The sequence below is a fragment of the Zootoca vivipara genome, chromosome 9, assembly GCF_963506605.1.
Source record: "Zootoca vivipara chromosome 9, rZooViv1.1, whole genome shotgun sequence".
In the NCBI taxonomy this organism is placed as follows: Eukaryota; Metazoa; Chordata; class Lepidosauria; order Squamata; family Lacertidae; genus Zootoca; species Zootoca vivipara.
In genome coordinates, this window is record NC_083284.1 from 10,137,139 (window position 1) to 10,152,517 (window position 15,379).

The 15,379-nt window shown below is 44.5% G+C and overlaps 1 protein-coding gene across 2 annotated transcripts; it reads right to left on the bottom strand.

Annotated features, from left to right (window-relative positions):
- Nucleotides 1-51: 51 nt before the first annotated feature.
- NUP54 (nucleoporin 54) lies at nt 52-14,398 on the bottom strand. 2 transcript variants are annotated; one of them, XM_035103104.2, is made up of 13 exons: nt 14,280-14,396; nt 12,289-12,450; nt 9,806-9,889; nt 9,576-9,707; nt 8,455-8,681; nt 8,051-8,238; nt 7,265-7,461; nt 6,529-6,583; nt 5,836-5,929; nt 4,786-4,893; nt 3,324-3,443; nt 2,017-2,127; nt 52-1,451 (listed from the first exon to the last, which is right to left on the bottom strand). In XM_035103104.2, exons 1-13 carry the CDS (start codon nt 14,332-14,334, stop codon nt 1,323-1,325), a joined length of 1,662 nt encoding a protein of 553 aa, XP_034958995.2. In that variant the 5' UTR covers nt 14,335-14,396; the 3' UTR covers nt 52-1,322. The 2 variants fall into 2 exon arrangements, with proteins under 2 accessions (XP_034958995.2, XP_034958994.2); XM_035103103.2 differs by lacking the exon at nt 12,289-12,450 and having other exon boundaries at nt 54-1,451; nt 14,280-14,398.
- Between the last annotated feature and the right edge of the window lie 981 nt (nt 14,399-15,379).

Genomic DNA, 15,379 nt, shown 5'->3' on the forward strand with positions numbered 1-15,379 from the left:
CTGCGGTTTGAGTACTTTCGGTTTAAGTACTCCGCGGACTAGGAAGTATTTACTTACGGGTTATGCGGCACGCGCATCCGCAGAAGCGATCTGCGCGGTTCACACATGCGCAGAAACACTCTATAGGCGCTCGGTTTAAGTACTTTTCAAGGAGAGAATGGCTCCCCGGAACCAATTGAGTACCTAAACCGAGGTACCACTGTAAATCGCAACAGCTTTTCCTGCTGCAATCATTACTTTCAGTTTTTGCTAATTGTTTCTCCCTGCCTCAGGCAGCTCATCCACTGCTATTTTTGAGGAGGGCTTTGTAACAGCACTACCCCCAGACCAGAGTCATGAAGCAAACACTTGGCTTCGTTTCAGTGTCAGATCATACGGGAAAAGTATACTTAATTTCAGCTCGGGGCTGTAGTTCAGTTTTGATCTTCAGCACATAGAAAGTATGTAAGCAAAATGAGAGCTATAGCTTAAACACAGAGAACTCTGTAGCACTGATGTTAATGCAAGAGGAGGGATGCCCTGCTGAGGAATCAACAACAATAGAAAAATCACACTGTTGTGGCTGATAGGAGCACTCTACCAAGAGAGTAACTCTTTAGTTTAGGGCAATTCCTCAAATGCTGCTCAGGAAGAAATTGCATCCACTGCACAAATTTGCAAAACTGGTGTTCCATTACAAACAGCATACAGCAAGATAACAAGGGTAAATATTTGATTTTATTACCTCTTAGAAAGAAGGTTTTGCATATTCTGTTGAATTTAAATGATATAAAAATATAGGCTATAGATACCAATAGTTTTTTTTGTTTTTAAACACCTTCATCCAGTGCTTCTTTTCCATCACCTGTCTCAAAGAAGCACATCAGACACCCAGTTTCCCCCCTGTAATGTAGAAGGTTCAAAGCTTTATTTAGAAGTTTGTTTAAACAGATCGGACAATGTCTTATGGGCACATAAACAACCAGCTGTTATTTTGGGGTGTGTTTGCTGTAAGTAATTAACATTGTATTTCCTCTCAAGTTGTTGACACGGAAGATGTCTTCATAAACCTAACCCACACAGTTGATATTGCCAAAATGCAGGCTTAGATCACAAAGCAGCTTCTGAAGCATCTAAAGTCTGTTCTTGAAACCAACTGCACCTTTAGGAAACCAAACCACTTGATGGCGAAATTGGGGAAAGGACACCAATACCATTGGAACCCTCTCGCCCCATACTAAGATTTATTGATATATATATATATATTAAACCACCTAGTGAGTTTTGGTCATGGAGAGGAAATTATAGGTTCCATAAGCCTCTGGGCAAGGGAAGGGTGTCCATCAACTGAACACCCCTCCTCTGATAGGTAAGCTCTCATTTAATCCATGTTCTATGAGCTTTATATCTTCCAGGTCATCTTTTACGATGCTGATCAGGTGGCTGAGCCCTTCTTGTTGCTGCTTCAGATGCTAAAAGAAAGGGAGGGGGAGAGAGAATAGCCACATAAACACTCCACTTTGACCTTCCCAAGCCTAGCCTGTAAATTTCCTGGCAACGGACAGCCCTTTTGTTTGCAAAATGCTAGGCATCAGTCCTCAACTGAGAGGTCACAACTGCTCCAATCTTTTCTGCTGAGTAACCCCTTTCATACGCATTAACACTGGAATCCAGACCCAGGATTAGGCCACAGCTCTTGTTGCCTTATTCAGCTTATTCTGTTTGGGTGTGTTGTTTTTTAAATGCAAGTTTCTAGCCCTTACGTTTTGGAAGACAAACTTAGTAACATGTAAGTGTTGCCTGGTGGCAAATGGCCAAAAATTAGGGTTGACCAGGGCTTGCAGCGGAGGCTCTGCACCATAGTCCATTCCCCAGGTTTTCTATGCTACCAAACACACATTTCACTGGCCATCCCGCTCCCTCACCTCATGCAACAGAAATATCCAATTATCTGGGAATGGAAATATTAGAAGCACAAAATCCAGGACTTTCTCATGTTATTGTGATGACGGAATTTGCATTCCTGCTGATTGTTACCTGTTTAATTTCCCGCAAGAGGTCTGCATCGATGTAGTACCTCTCTTCCGATCTCACAGCTCCAAAGTGGTTCTGCATTCTGATCTGGGACATCAACTCATTCAGCCGGCCCTGGAAGAAATAAAGGAAGAAATGCTGAATTCAGGGCAGAAAGCATGTTCTTTCCCCCTGCCTGTGGGACAAGTGGCAGACATTTATAAGCAGACCCAGTCCTTAGTATCTTCAACAAGCAAGTATCTCAAGGCCTCTCAGAATGATGTGGCACCCTGCTGGCCTGACTCAGCACTCTTCCTAAGGCTGCTTACTTGAAAGGAAGCATCAATGATCAGGCTGGGAGGCCTGTGAAAATATACCACTTGCAGATTTTACCAGTATAGTTTGAAGGAGCTCGAGGCATTTCAAAGACACTGTCATTGTAAGATTTTTCAAAGAGGAACTCTAAAATGCACACCTATCAGCCCATCACCCATTCCCACCACCCTTCTGAGTAATACCCCTCCCCACCCTCTCACTATATATAAGGGTCTGGTGGCTTCTGTTTCAGTGTACAGTGGTGCCTCGCTTAACGAATGCCCTGCTTAACGAAATTTCTGCTTAACGAAAGCATTTTTCGAGCGGAGGTTGCCTCGCTAGACGAATGCGTTTTACGAAAAATTCGTCTAGCGAATCGCGGTTTCCCATAGGAATGCATTGAAATTCAATTAATGCGTTCCTATGGGCAAAAAAAATCCAAAAAAAAATCAATGCATTCCTATGGGATTCGCTAGACGAATTTTTCGCTATAAGAAAAGACCCGTGGAACGAATTAATTTCGTCTAGCGAGGCACCACTGTATCTGAAGAAGTGTGCATGCACATGAAAGCTCATACCAATGACAAACTTAGTTGGTCTCTAAGGTGCTACTGGAAGGAATTTTTTTTTTGTTTCGACTACGGCAGACCAACACGACTACCTACCTGTATCTAAAATGCATCTAAACATGAGCAAGCAGCATGGCATAGGTCCAAGGCGGACACAGCCTTCCAAGTTAGCATAAAAGACATCTGAAGGGATCCCTGTTTAGGGAAGCTTTTAATGTTTAATAGATTATTGTATTTTAATATTCTGTTGGAGGCCGCCCAGAGTGATTGGGGAAACCCAGCCAGATAGTCGGGGTATAAATAATAAATTATTATTATAAAAGAACTTGGGAGATGTAGGGCAGGCATGAAATGCAAGTGCACAGAAGGAGGAACCACAAAGCACCAGGCAGCTTATTGCCCAGTTTTGTGTTTGGCATGTGAGGTTATGTGTCCTGAGTTGCTGACCTTGAACTGCGTGGGAGCATTGAGTTCACACTGGATCGTATCCAACTGTACGCGAAGCTGCTCCTCATCGGCTTGGATGGCATAGCCGCTTTTCCTCTGGATCTCTTGCTTGATTAACACCTTTGTGAAGAAATTAAGATGCTTTAGAAGGCGACCCCTTACACACACAAAAATTATCTTTTTGGGCAGCACAGCTGAATGTGGAGCACCTGGTCTGTTTTTCCCCAGGTGTCTTGGGGATGCAAAGTATGCCTGGAAATGGGAAGGCCATCCTCAGACACACCTGAGGTCAATTAGGCTGCTCAAGGGAGCGGACAGATGCAGAGTGTCATGACACAGAGCCACAAGAGGGCCTTATTGGTAGTGGCGCCCACCCTGTGGAACACCCTCCCATCAGATGTCAAGGAGTTAGACATTTGAAGGCAGCCCTGTACAGGAAAGTTTTTTTTAAAAGGTTTGAGATCTTACTGTGTTTTAGTGTTTTGTTGGAAGCTACCCAGTTAGGTGGGCAGGGTTCAAATATTATTATTATTATTATTAGATACACATGGAGGTTTACAGAGTAACAGAAGTAAAAAAAAAGAAAGAGGAGCTTATAAACCCATTTTCTCCCTAATTGTGTAATAATTTATTTCTAAGATACAATTGAAAGTTAAAAGACTGTAAAATAAACATGTCCAATGAACACTATTCAGTCCCATAAATCAACAATGTACCATATCAATTGTTGTCTTTTAATTATAAAAAGGGGCCGGGAAAGGGAGTGGAGTGGGGGGTGGGGAATGAGAAAGCAGAACTTAGAAAGGCAAGGGGTAGTGTGTGGCTAAACTGGGATAAAGAGCCAAAGTTTCTTTGACCTCTTATCCAAACAGCAGTTTGAATGGCTTTAAGAGGAGTATGAAGATCTATCTACTGGTGGCTGATTAGCCATGTTGGCAATAGAGGGCCTCAGTGTTCTGGGATGGCATAGGGGTCTGGGAGAAAACACAATGTCAGGGAAAGCACTCTTGCCTTTATGGCCTGGGCATATGGACTTCCCAGAAACATCTGGCTTGCCCCGGATGGAATCAGGATGCAGGAATAGAGGGACCTGGGATCTTCTTTTTATGGTCTTAGCCAGGCATTCCCAACCTTTGGCTCTCCAGATGTTTTGGGCTACAATTCCCATCATCCCTGACCACTGGTCCTGTTAGCTAGGGATCATGGGAGTTGTAGGCTAAAACATCTGGAGGGCCGCAGGTTGGGAATGCCTGGTCTTAGCCATCATCCCCCAAACTGCAGATGGGAGGACTGAGGCGGAGACAACAGGGGTTTGCCTAAGGACCACCTTAGACAACCCTAGTTGAATTGAAACTTGACCTGATTATTTCCTGACCTTCATCTCATGTTCTTAGCTACTACACTTTGCCAACGTTCTTAATCACCACCCATTTTACCACACCAGGGATAAGCAACACCCTACCTGCAATGTTCTGTGCGAAAGATCCATTAGTTTCCTCTTGTACTGAGCTATTTTGGCCATTGTTGTGGTCTGGTTCTTCTGAAGTTCACTTATGTCTTCTGATATTATCTACAGACAGGAAGAGATTGGGTCAACTGTTTAGAAAGAATGCACAGCTTGTGAACAATCAGCCCAGTTTTACACATTTGTGTCCTTTCGTGTATCGAAAGCCTTTTAAATTCTTTGCAGATGCAGCCCACAACCAGCTACAAAATTATGGAACTGGATGGATCTACAGTGACTGCTCTAAAAATCCCCTGAAAATCAAAAACACACACTTCAAAAATCACAACAAGCCAACTGCAGAGAGAGTGAGAAAATGGATGCAATGTACCATGGCAGAAATGCTTTTGGGCGGGGAACACTTTTAACTAACCAAGCCAGCTGGTCCCAGTAAGAATAATAGAACAGATTAAAACAGATTTGATACCACTGAAGTTAGTCCTGCAAGTGAAGAGGTATTAGTGATTTAGCCACTGGACAGATTTAAGACTAAACACAGGAAGCTGCCTTATAGCAACTCAAACAGTTGTACAAGCAGTGATTCAGAGAGTTTTCCCCAACATTACTTTGAGATGTTAATGAGTGTACCTGGGACCTTCTGCACATAACAGAAGCTATGTCCCTCCTCTAAATTAGGGAGGTTAAGACTTCACTTTGAGCATCTCAAGTGTAGCTCCTAATGAAAGTGAAGAGACTGGATTCATATGTGCCCCTGGAACACATAAGCAGTAGAAACACAGTGGAAATATTGTAGAATGTGCTATGCATCTTGACTCCTCAAGTTTGGCATGTCCCACACTCTTTACAACGGACCTGGAAATTGCTAACCCCAGCCTAGGTGGAGCAAGCAACCAATCCCTGGGCCCGAGAGTCCGGAGTGCTTATGGCATTAAGTTTCTGGCACCTGGAACACAGGATCTACAAAGCAAACGGCAACAACTCTTAGCCAGAGCATCCATTGTCAGCCACAAATAATCACAACAGTGGTATTCAGAAGCTGGTGCTCACATCTAATCTGGTTTGATGCTGCTTCGTCATTTGGTCTTGGACTTTCAACCTCCTCAGCAGTTCTTTGAAACCAACCATCGGCACTGGAATCAGCCTAGAGAAGGAAGAGCATTGACATGGTAGAAATTAGGCAACACATAGAAATCAATAGGCTATAGGAGCAAACAAGGCACTCTAACTAGGGAGTCAGGAGGCCTCACCTTAGGGGGGAAAGACAGTTTTTGTCTTTGGTAAATTACCATGGATCTGGTTCAAACACATGCACACACACCCTTGATTGTGCTAACTCTGTTGCCAGCAGCTGGAAGTTCAACAGATTCCACTGAAGACTGTTGGGTTTGACGTCCCAACAAGCTCTTAAGAGTACATATGAGGGATAGCATGCCTGAATATGCACCAACATCTAAAACTTTCTTCAACCTGCAAATTTAGCATAGCTTCTCACCAATGTGGTAGTAACAAAGGAAGATTTTAACACAGGGACACACTCAAGCATGCATTTCCCCACAAGCATTCTTGTGATGGCTCAGTCTTGCATGCTCTTCCTAACTGAAAGCCATCTAGATTTCGGTGTAGCGTTATGATTATTTTCCAGCTATTGCTCTTGGCCCATCCCTTCTCAGAAAGACACATAATTCCCATAACAAATTATCCAAGCAATGTGAAAGCCACCTTGAAAACAACCAGGCTTACTTTTCAGGATCTGGATTGTCTACTTTGGCCTGTTCCCAAATGATTGGATCAACTCCTGGAAAAGGAAAAACAAGTCAAGTCATTGAGGACAGTATCAAGTCATTGAGCCTCAGCCATTGTTTATTAGGATCAGTTGGAGGTGAGATTTATCTTGTTTAAAACACACATCCAGATTTAACACACATATAAATCATAGCCCCCCCCCCCCAAAAAAAACAACAACAACAGGTGAATGACATTTCAGAAGTGACAGTTTTAGGACACTTCAGATATTATCTTCATATCCCATTTCCAATTAATTTGGTGAATTTTTCTCTTGTGAGAACGCACTCCTAAAGAAACATGAATTACTGCTGCAAGTACCTCTTTCTGCTTCTGTCCTGATGTTTTGTCTCATGAGGGAAAAGGGGAAAAAACCAACCCACCACTAGCTGCTATTAGCTGCTGCAAAGGTCTTGGCTAAAAGTAAGAGCCAAGAGCCAAGATGGATTCTAAACAACCCACCGCTGATCTACCGCACAATGAGTGATTTAGAAGATTATTTACTTGTCCTTTAGGTCTCTTTCCAGATTGTTTCTACAAGCCAAGTCCAATTAAAATGCATCCCATATCTAAAGCAAACCCCTTAAATGGCTGGCCAAACACTTATTTTTAAAGAATTCTTTCAGTTTGTATTACAACACAGGACATGCACTTCCATCATCTAACCAAAGTACTTAACTGCCGTACAGATTACCTGCGGGAGGACTCTGGAGCAGCTGCTTGACCTGCGCTGGAGAAAGCTCTGTCCTGGCCATGATGAGGGTGACTCCAAGCTGCTGCAGCTGGTTTTTGACATTTGCTTGTTCAAAGTGTGCATACAGAGTGGTAGACGGGACTCGCCTGGAAGTCCCATTTGGAGATCGCTCAACAACATAGATGACTACTTCAGTCCTAAAACAGCCAATACAAACACTTATATTTTACACGTTCTAAAATGATTTACTGTTGTTACGCTCAAGGCTGATCTCAAAAAACCAAATGGATTCATAGCATCGTAGAATTGCAAGGGACCCTGAGGACCATCTGGTCCAGCCCCCTGTAATGCATGAACATGCAGCTGTCCCATATGGGGATCGAAGCTGCAATCTTGGCATTATCAGCACCATGCTCTAACCAACTGAGATGGTCTGGCCAGCTTCCTCCAATCATTATCTGCCTGGCTGGGCTCCGATGTATGTATGGAGCCTTGCTATGGCATCCATTTCCACCCACCAGTGACTTGGATGGGACACTCTGTACATGCACCTCCAAATGAGAGGCCTCTGGGGTGGCTTCACCGGCTCCTGAGAGGGGTGTCTTCCAGATAAGAGGAAGCACCTCTGCCCAACCTGGCACAGAGAGGAGTAAAGGAGGCGAGATGAAATGGGTCTGCCCACACCTGTTGGCCATCCCTGCATCAATCATGTTACTCTCCTTGGGCATGAAGAGGCCTTTTCTTGCCAGGAAGGGACACACATGATGCACCATGCAATTTACTTACTGATCATCCGGCAGGGTCTTCACCCCTTCCACGTTGACTGAGAGAGTCTGGTTTGAACCTAAGATTTTGTGCAAAGATTCCACAAGCTGCTGCTGCTGGCTTCGAATCTCTGATTCCTTCTTGTTGAAGACCAGTGCTACCAAGCCATCTTCATCCTTGTTGTTGGACATGCAACTATAGCCAACAGCCTGTGAAAAGACAGCAGCCTTTTCAGCCAACAAAAAGATACCCAAACTTTTTTTTTTGCTGCATCAACACAGCACCACAAAGACATGAAAGGTAAGATTCCACAACTCTGTGAAATGTAGCGAAGGAAACCCAACTCTAAATGTCTAGCAGCAATTAAGACTAGCTAGCCAACCAACCGTTTCCAAGAAGGTGGTCTTCAGAAAAACCAGCCATACCTTAAACCTGCAGAACGGGTTTTCCTGTGAGAACTCCACTGGCGCAATGCTGTTGTTGAAATATCCTTTGCCTGTGCCCCAAAATGCCTGCAGCTGGTTCCACTTGGCCAAAATAGCATCTCGCTCATCTCCCAACAGCGTGGGCGCAGAAAGGGCACTTGCTGTGTTTATCAGCTGGTTAGACTGGGCAGGGGCTTGGGCAGGCTGACTGAAGAGGCTTCCTAGTGCTAAAATGAGACAGGAAGATAAATGGCAAATGATACACCCATGCAAGGCTGGCCCACTATCCTCTCCTCAAAGTAGCCCTTTTGTAAAATAAGATGCTGACCAAGGGTTTACATATTTTCTAACCTTATTGGTATTACAGTGAGGGGGGGGAGTATTTGATCCTCTGCTAAATCTGCCCGTTTGCCCTCTGATGAAAAAATTACCAGTCCATAATTTTAATGGTAGGTTTATTGTAGCTGTGAGAACAACAACAGGAACCCCCCCCAACCCCAGAAGACTTCCCCCCCCCTTACTGTATTTTTTTTTTTTGCAATTTAGGCAAATGTATGGATGCCTGAGGGACCCAGGTGGCACTGTGGTTAAACCACTGACCCTAGGGCTTGCTGATCAGAAGGTCGGCGGTTCGAATCCCTGTGACGGGGTGAGCTCCCGTTGCTTGGTCCCAGCTCCTGCCAACCTAGCAGTTCAAAAGCACGTCAAAATGCAAGTAGATAAATAGGAACCGCTACAGCGGGAAGGTAAACGGCGTTTCCGTGTGCTGCTCTGGTTTGCCAGAAGCGGCTTTGTCATGCTGGCCACATGACCTGGAAGCTATACGCCGGCTCCCTCGGCCAATAATGCGAGATGAGCGCGCAACCCCAGAGTCGGTCACGACTGGACCTAATGGTCAGGGGTCCCTTTACCTTTATGGATGCCTGACAAAAGTAATAGCTACAGCAGGCGCCTGAAACACCCAACCAGATTACAGTTCATAGAGTCAATTTCTTTGCCCAACAGGTTGTCACCCAGGTGTCTGATGGAAGGGAGAAAGGAAGGAAGGAAAGAAGGGGCTCCAATATGACATAAAGAGGTTAGATAAAACCCCTGGCACTATTTACCTTAAGGGTACTTACTTGGTTGCTGCTGCTGCTGGGTGCTGAAGGCTCCAAATCCCAAACCAGTTCCCAAACCTGTCCCAAGGCCGGTACCTGTCCCAAAGCCAGTACCAAATCCAAAACCCTTGTTCTGGGTAGCACTAAACAAGCCTTGAAAGAAGAAAAGCAGGACAACACAGTGTGAATAAGCTCCCGTGACACTTTAACTGGAAAGACACACATGTGCAGAGCAATTTATGCACTCTTACCGCCAGCCCCGGTGTTGGTAGGTGCCGAGAAGCTGAACGTAGATCCAGCTGTGGTGTTTGCCGCCCCAAATCCTCCAAAGGCCCCTAGGAAACCAAAATACCCAAGTCAAAAGAAGAAGAAGCCCAGCAGGCTCTTACGAGGCCGCGGTTTTGACAATCACATGCCGGTAGGTTTTTTTTAGGAAGGGAGATGGTGATAAATGAATGCTGCTGAGGAAACAATTCGTATGCACTGCCCTCGTTTAAAGCCAAAGTCATTGTAGAGAAGGGGCTAATGCTAAAGTAACTAACACGCTTTCATCTTTCAGGAAATCGTATCAGATGCACATTTTTGTTGTTATTTTTTTTGGAAAGCCTATCCTGTTACTAGAAGGAAAGAACATTTAAATTCTTTTTTAAAAAAACTAACTAATCAATGCAGTGCCTCTGCTTTAAACTACTCTAGAACATCAGTGCTCCTTATGTGGGCATAAATAGGTCTTCTGAATTCTCCTTGCATTGTAGAAAAACCAGCTGCTCCCAGCACCCTTTGCATGCCTTTCTTTGTGCTAAACAGGCACAACAGAGTTGATTAAATGGCTTTGCTGGAGCTCCCAGAATAGGTTTCAATCAGAACAAGGGTTTCAGCCTGCCATTGACACGTTGGCCCTGCAACAGCTGTGCTGCCTATATGGACCCTGCTCTTCTCCTTGACCAAGCACCAAACAGCACTGTTCCTGCCTGAACTTTTTGGGTGAAAGATGCACCGATTAAACCTAATCAGACTAAATTAGTTGTGCTTTATCCGCACTGAAATCAGTGCTGCCCTGGGCTCCTTTGGAGGAAAGTGCAGGATTATAAATGTATTAAACAAAAGAATAAATAGATAAATAAATCTTAGTTTGAAACCAAGTTTTTATGAATGCATTAGAATTTATGATCCCTGTCTGCACACAAAAGCTTAAAGTTCAATTATATCTACCATCTTAAAACAATTGTTTTAATGTAATAATAGTGAGAATCGTAGCCCAATGGTGAACTCTTTCTCGTGTCCTTCCTTGCACAGAAATTTTCCAAGAAGAGTGTTAAAACTGATTGGAAGTGTGCATGCATTTGTATGAGGTGGGTGGGGGTGGGAGAGAGACTCACACTGTGACAGCCATTCAGACCAATCACGAAGCAAACAATGTAACTGGGATGAACAAATGGTTTCTTTGACAGCTGAGATGAGAGTTACACTGTACAAATAATTGAAACTGTTGCATATTAAAGTACAGAAATGATAGGACTATGGAATGATATAATTTCCTATACGAACAGCCACACGAACTGAAAGTTAACACTAAATGAACGCATTAGAAATACTAAATATTAGAATACTGAATATTAATGTCAGGCACATTCAGGTACAGAGATGGATCAATGCCTGGCTGTTCAAAATCAGCTAATTGAATTATCAACTTGTTGACGGTAAATAGTTGAGAATGTTTAAAAGTCAGGATCTTTTTTGTCAAAGCCAGCATATTTCTCAAAGACCAAAAGTGAGGATTGCTGATTTTTTAGCTGATCGTATAAAATTCGCTTCTCCATTAAGCCTTGATAAAAGTGTGGTGAGTTCATGATGACTGAAATCCAATGAAGAGATGTAGGAAAGGGGGAAAACATAAATGCAGTAGGGTCCAAGAATTTGAGATACAGAAAAATACCTTTTCAAAGTTATTCAACTTTATTTTTATATCCCTGTTTGCAGAATGCACATGACAAATTTGGCCTGCTCTGGCTCATTTTCCTTGGGGGGGGGGGGACCCTTTTAATGACTCAATCTAGATCCACATGGATTCAAGGCTAATTCACACGTTACACCGTTTCATAGGCACACAGTAAACAGGAAAATTGTGAAAGGAAACTGAGAATTCCATACCCTCCCAAGCTGATAGGGCACAAACATGGTGGATGTTTACTATGTTTGCCATGAATTCACCCCATGTTGGGAGAGAGTGTCTCCCCTTCACACTTTACATCACAGCAAGTAGCTAGTCAAGCACTAGTAGTCCCACAATGCTGTGTTTGGTGTGTATTGCCTCTCACATGGATTTCCTGACTGTGCAGACTTCCTCATTTATTGAATAGAGGGACCTGATCAACCATTTCTTTAAGGAATGTATAGACTGCATCCTTCTGTGAAGCTTTATGTTCCCACAAGCAACTGCTGGATCAGAGCAGTCTCTCTTTGCAGCTACTTCAGTGATAAAACAGCTTTGAAAAATTAAGCATTTCAGCCACACATTTAAGGAGTCCGATGCAAACGTTATTTTAAAAGCTACAAGAATAAAAGCAAAAGAGGTATTCTGCTTCTACTCCAGTCCTGGCTGAAAGAGGTCTTTAATGGATTTTAACGGAACAATGCCATGTGAATGAGTTTAGACCCCAGAGGCCTGAAGCAAATTCTTGGACCCTTCCCAGCAACAATGCAATTACAAACACCACTTGTGTGCATTCTCTACCTGCACTGGCCAGACTGTTACCAAAATTGAATGGTGGAGCCGAGGTAGTAGACACACCAAAATTCCCAATATTAAAATTCACTGCAGGATTAGCAGTTAATCCAAAACCCCCAAAATTAAACCCACTGGCAGTAGAGTTTGCTGTTTCAAGCCCACCAAATCCTGATGAGTGGGAAGCAGAAAAGAAAGCAAGGAAGTATTAGTGAGAAACAAAACATGTAAGCAGTAAAACCATTTCTGATTAGCAAAAATGAAAAATTTCATAGAACGCGGGAGAAAAAACATCAGTCCATAGCAAGAAAAAGTACAAGAGAGTTTCTCTTCTGTTATAGGGAAAATGAAGTTTTTACTGCCAAATATTAGTTCTGCACCAAAACATGCAAATAAAAATTGCTCCTCAATATGAGAGCAGGATGTTTTGAATGGTCTACATTTTGAAGGGTTTAGAAGTAATGAGCTGAGCAGTACACTTGGGCGTAACATTTTGTAGATATGAATCCCCAAGTAAAGAACCGTTAACAAACTTGATAGTGGTTCCCTCCCCCAAACCTCCATATTAGAATTATACTCTCCCCATGCTGATTAATACAAATACTTTGCATTTAGACATGGATTTTTCTTCAATGTGCTTCACATACATTATCACAACAGTCCACATCAACATGCAATTAGTGAATTCCCAAGTCAAATGCAGCCTGCCAGCCATATACTAGACAAACATATACGGTACTCCTTGCAGAACCAGGCAGACAACAACAGGCTAGCACAGCAGTTTTCAATTTGCTAAGTACTGTGGACCTCCTGTTTTTCAAAAGCCAAGCCACGGGACTCTACAATCCTATGTATTTTGTAGGAATTAGCACGAAGTATGTTTATTTGTGGTGCTCTGCAACATGGGACTGGCAGCAGCCAGAGACCCAGTTTTGCTAGTGGATGGAAACAGAAGCGTGGCAGTGGGAGAGTCACACTTGGCAGCCCCTTGGCCTTTCTCTACAACCCCCCTGTGATATTAATGAATAATAAGTGTCTCTTTGTGTGTGTGGGGGGGGTCCTCCTTTGGGATATATAGTTACATTTATACATAGATTCTGTGATATTAATAATAATAATAGTAATAAGTGCCTCTTCTCTCTCTCTCTCTCTCTCTCTGTGTGTGTGTGTGTGTGTGTGTGTGTGGTCTTCCTTTGGTATGATAGAGCTACATTTTTATACAGACCCTGTGATATTAATGAAAAATAATAAGTTCCTCTTTTCTCTCTCTCTCTCTCTCTCTCTCTCTCTCTCTCTCTCTCTCTCTGTGTGTGTGTGTGTGGGGGGGGTGTCCTCCTTTGGGATATATATTGCTATATTTTTATACAGACCCTGTTATATTAATAATAATAAGTGCCTCTTTTGTGTGTTGAGGGGGGTCCTCTTTTGGGATATATATAGTTACATTTATATACAGACCCTGTGATATTAATGCATCACCATCATCATAATAAGTGCCTCTTTTGTGTGTGTGGGGGGGGTTCTCTTTGGGGATATATATGTATATACTGTATATGTGTGCGTGCGCAGTTGCATTGCAGGGGTTTGGACTGGAAGACCCTCGGGGGTCGCTTCCTGTTCTAAAACCCTGTGACAAGCGGACATTAAGGCAACCTTAAGGAACATCATTTTGCGCCCTGCTTCTTCACGTCTTCCTCGTGATCGCGTTCATTTGCGCGTGTTGTGCTTGTCGTCCTGACCTATCGCTGGAACAAATAAAACGGACTTCTTCCTTCCCAACCCCAACCCCTCCTCGCCTAATATCGCACTGCGCCTCCGAAGCTGCTGCTGCTGCTGCTGCTGCGCAATAGGCAGCCAGGGATTCAACAGGTGCTGCCCTTCCCCGCCCCCCTCGCTACCTTTTCGGTTGCCGGGGCGACCAGGGCTACGCCCCTCTCCCCGCCCCCCCGAACTCGCCCCCCCAAACTTTCCCTTCTCCGCCCCGCTGTCTTCTCACTCACCCGCAGGGTTTGGGGCGGCTGCAGCGCCGGCGGCTGGCCCGAAGTTGAAAGCCATGAGGGAACCCGAGCGGCGGCGGCGGCAGCAGCACTCTGACTGGGGGAAGGTCCGCTCAGCTCCGTCGTCCGGGTGGAAACTGCAACCCCGACGCAGGAGGCCGCGACCAGGCCATAGAGATAGGAAAAGTGTAGAGTGGAACCCAATATTAGCCGGTCGCGGTTTTCTAGGGACCTGCCGCTCCGCCAGTCGGCCTCCCTTAACTTCGAATCCCGTTTATGCATTTCGCGTCGAAAAATTAGAGCGGGAAACCGCAAACCCGGCGTCCCGGTTTGAAATAGCCGCGCCGCGTCACTCTACTTTCATGAGTCTGTGGAGAAAAAAGGTTCCGCCTCCGCCCGGAGAGCGCCACTCGAGCTGGTTTGTTGCCCTGGCAACGAGCCGCTGTCGTGAAGACACGACGACGACGTAAGAAGCCGTCGGGGATTCCTAGACCGGCCCCTGAAGTGCGACCAATTGGGAGCGAGCTGCGGGAAGGTAGAGGCTCCGCCTTGTGGACTGGAGGGGAAGCGCTACTTTGGTGATTCTCACACCTAATGATGCGAGATATGGCGTGCAAATAGGTTCAAAGGAACTGCAACCTATGACTCAGTGCGTGGGATTTATAGGATGTGTGTTTCAGCCCTCTTGCCAGTTTAGTTCTGTCTCACCCGGTCCCGTTTGTCATTTGTTAGTCCCCCTTATCTGTTTAATTACGCAACCATTGTGTTCTCTTGGAATCTGCTGCGGTGCATGCTTAGCAGGAAGGTTTGCAAGGGACACACTTGAGAATATTGCAAATGAGGTGCACTGGGAGGGCTTTGTAGCCGCTGCACACCTCCAGCTGACCTCCCCCTCTCAGGTGCATCTAGCCAGAATTCTGTTTTCCTTTCATTGGCAGGTAAACACACATGCCTCTCTGTCCAGGAGAGGTGAGGTGAGGTGCACTAAGTATTGAAAATGTATTTTCTACTGCTGCTGCATGGCTATACCTCATTATGATTTCAGTGAATTTGTGGTCTTTTGCTTTAGCTTTTTTGTTTAATCTAGCCGTAATGCCAAGATC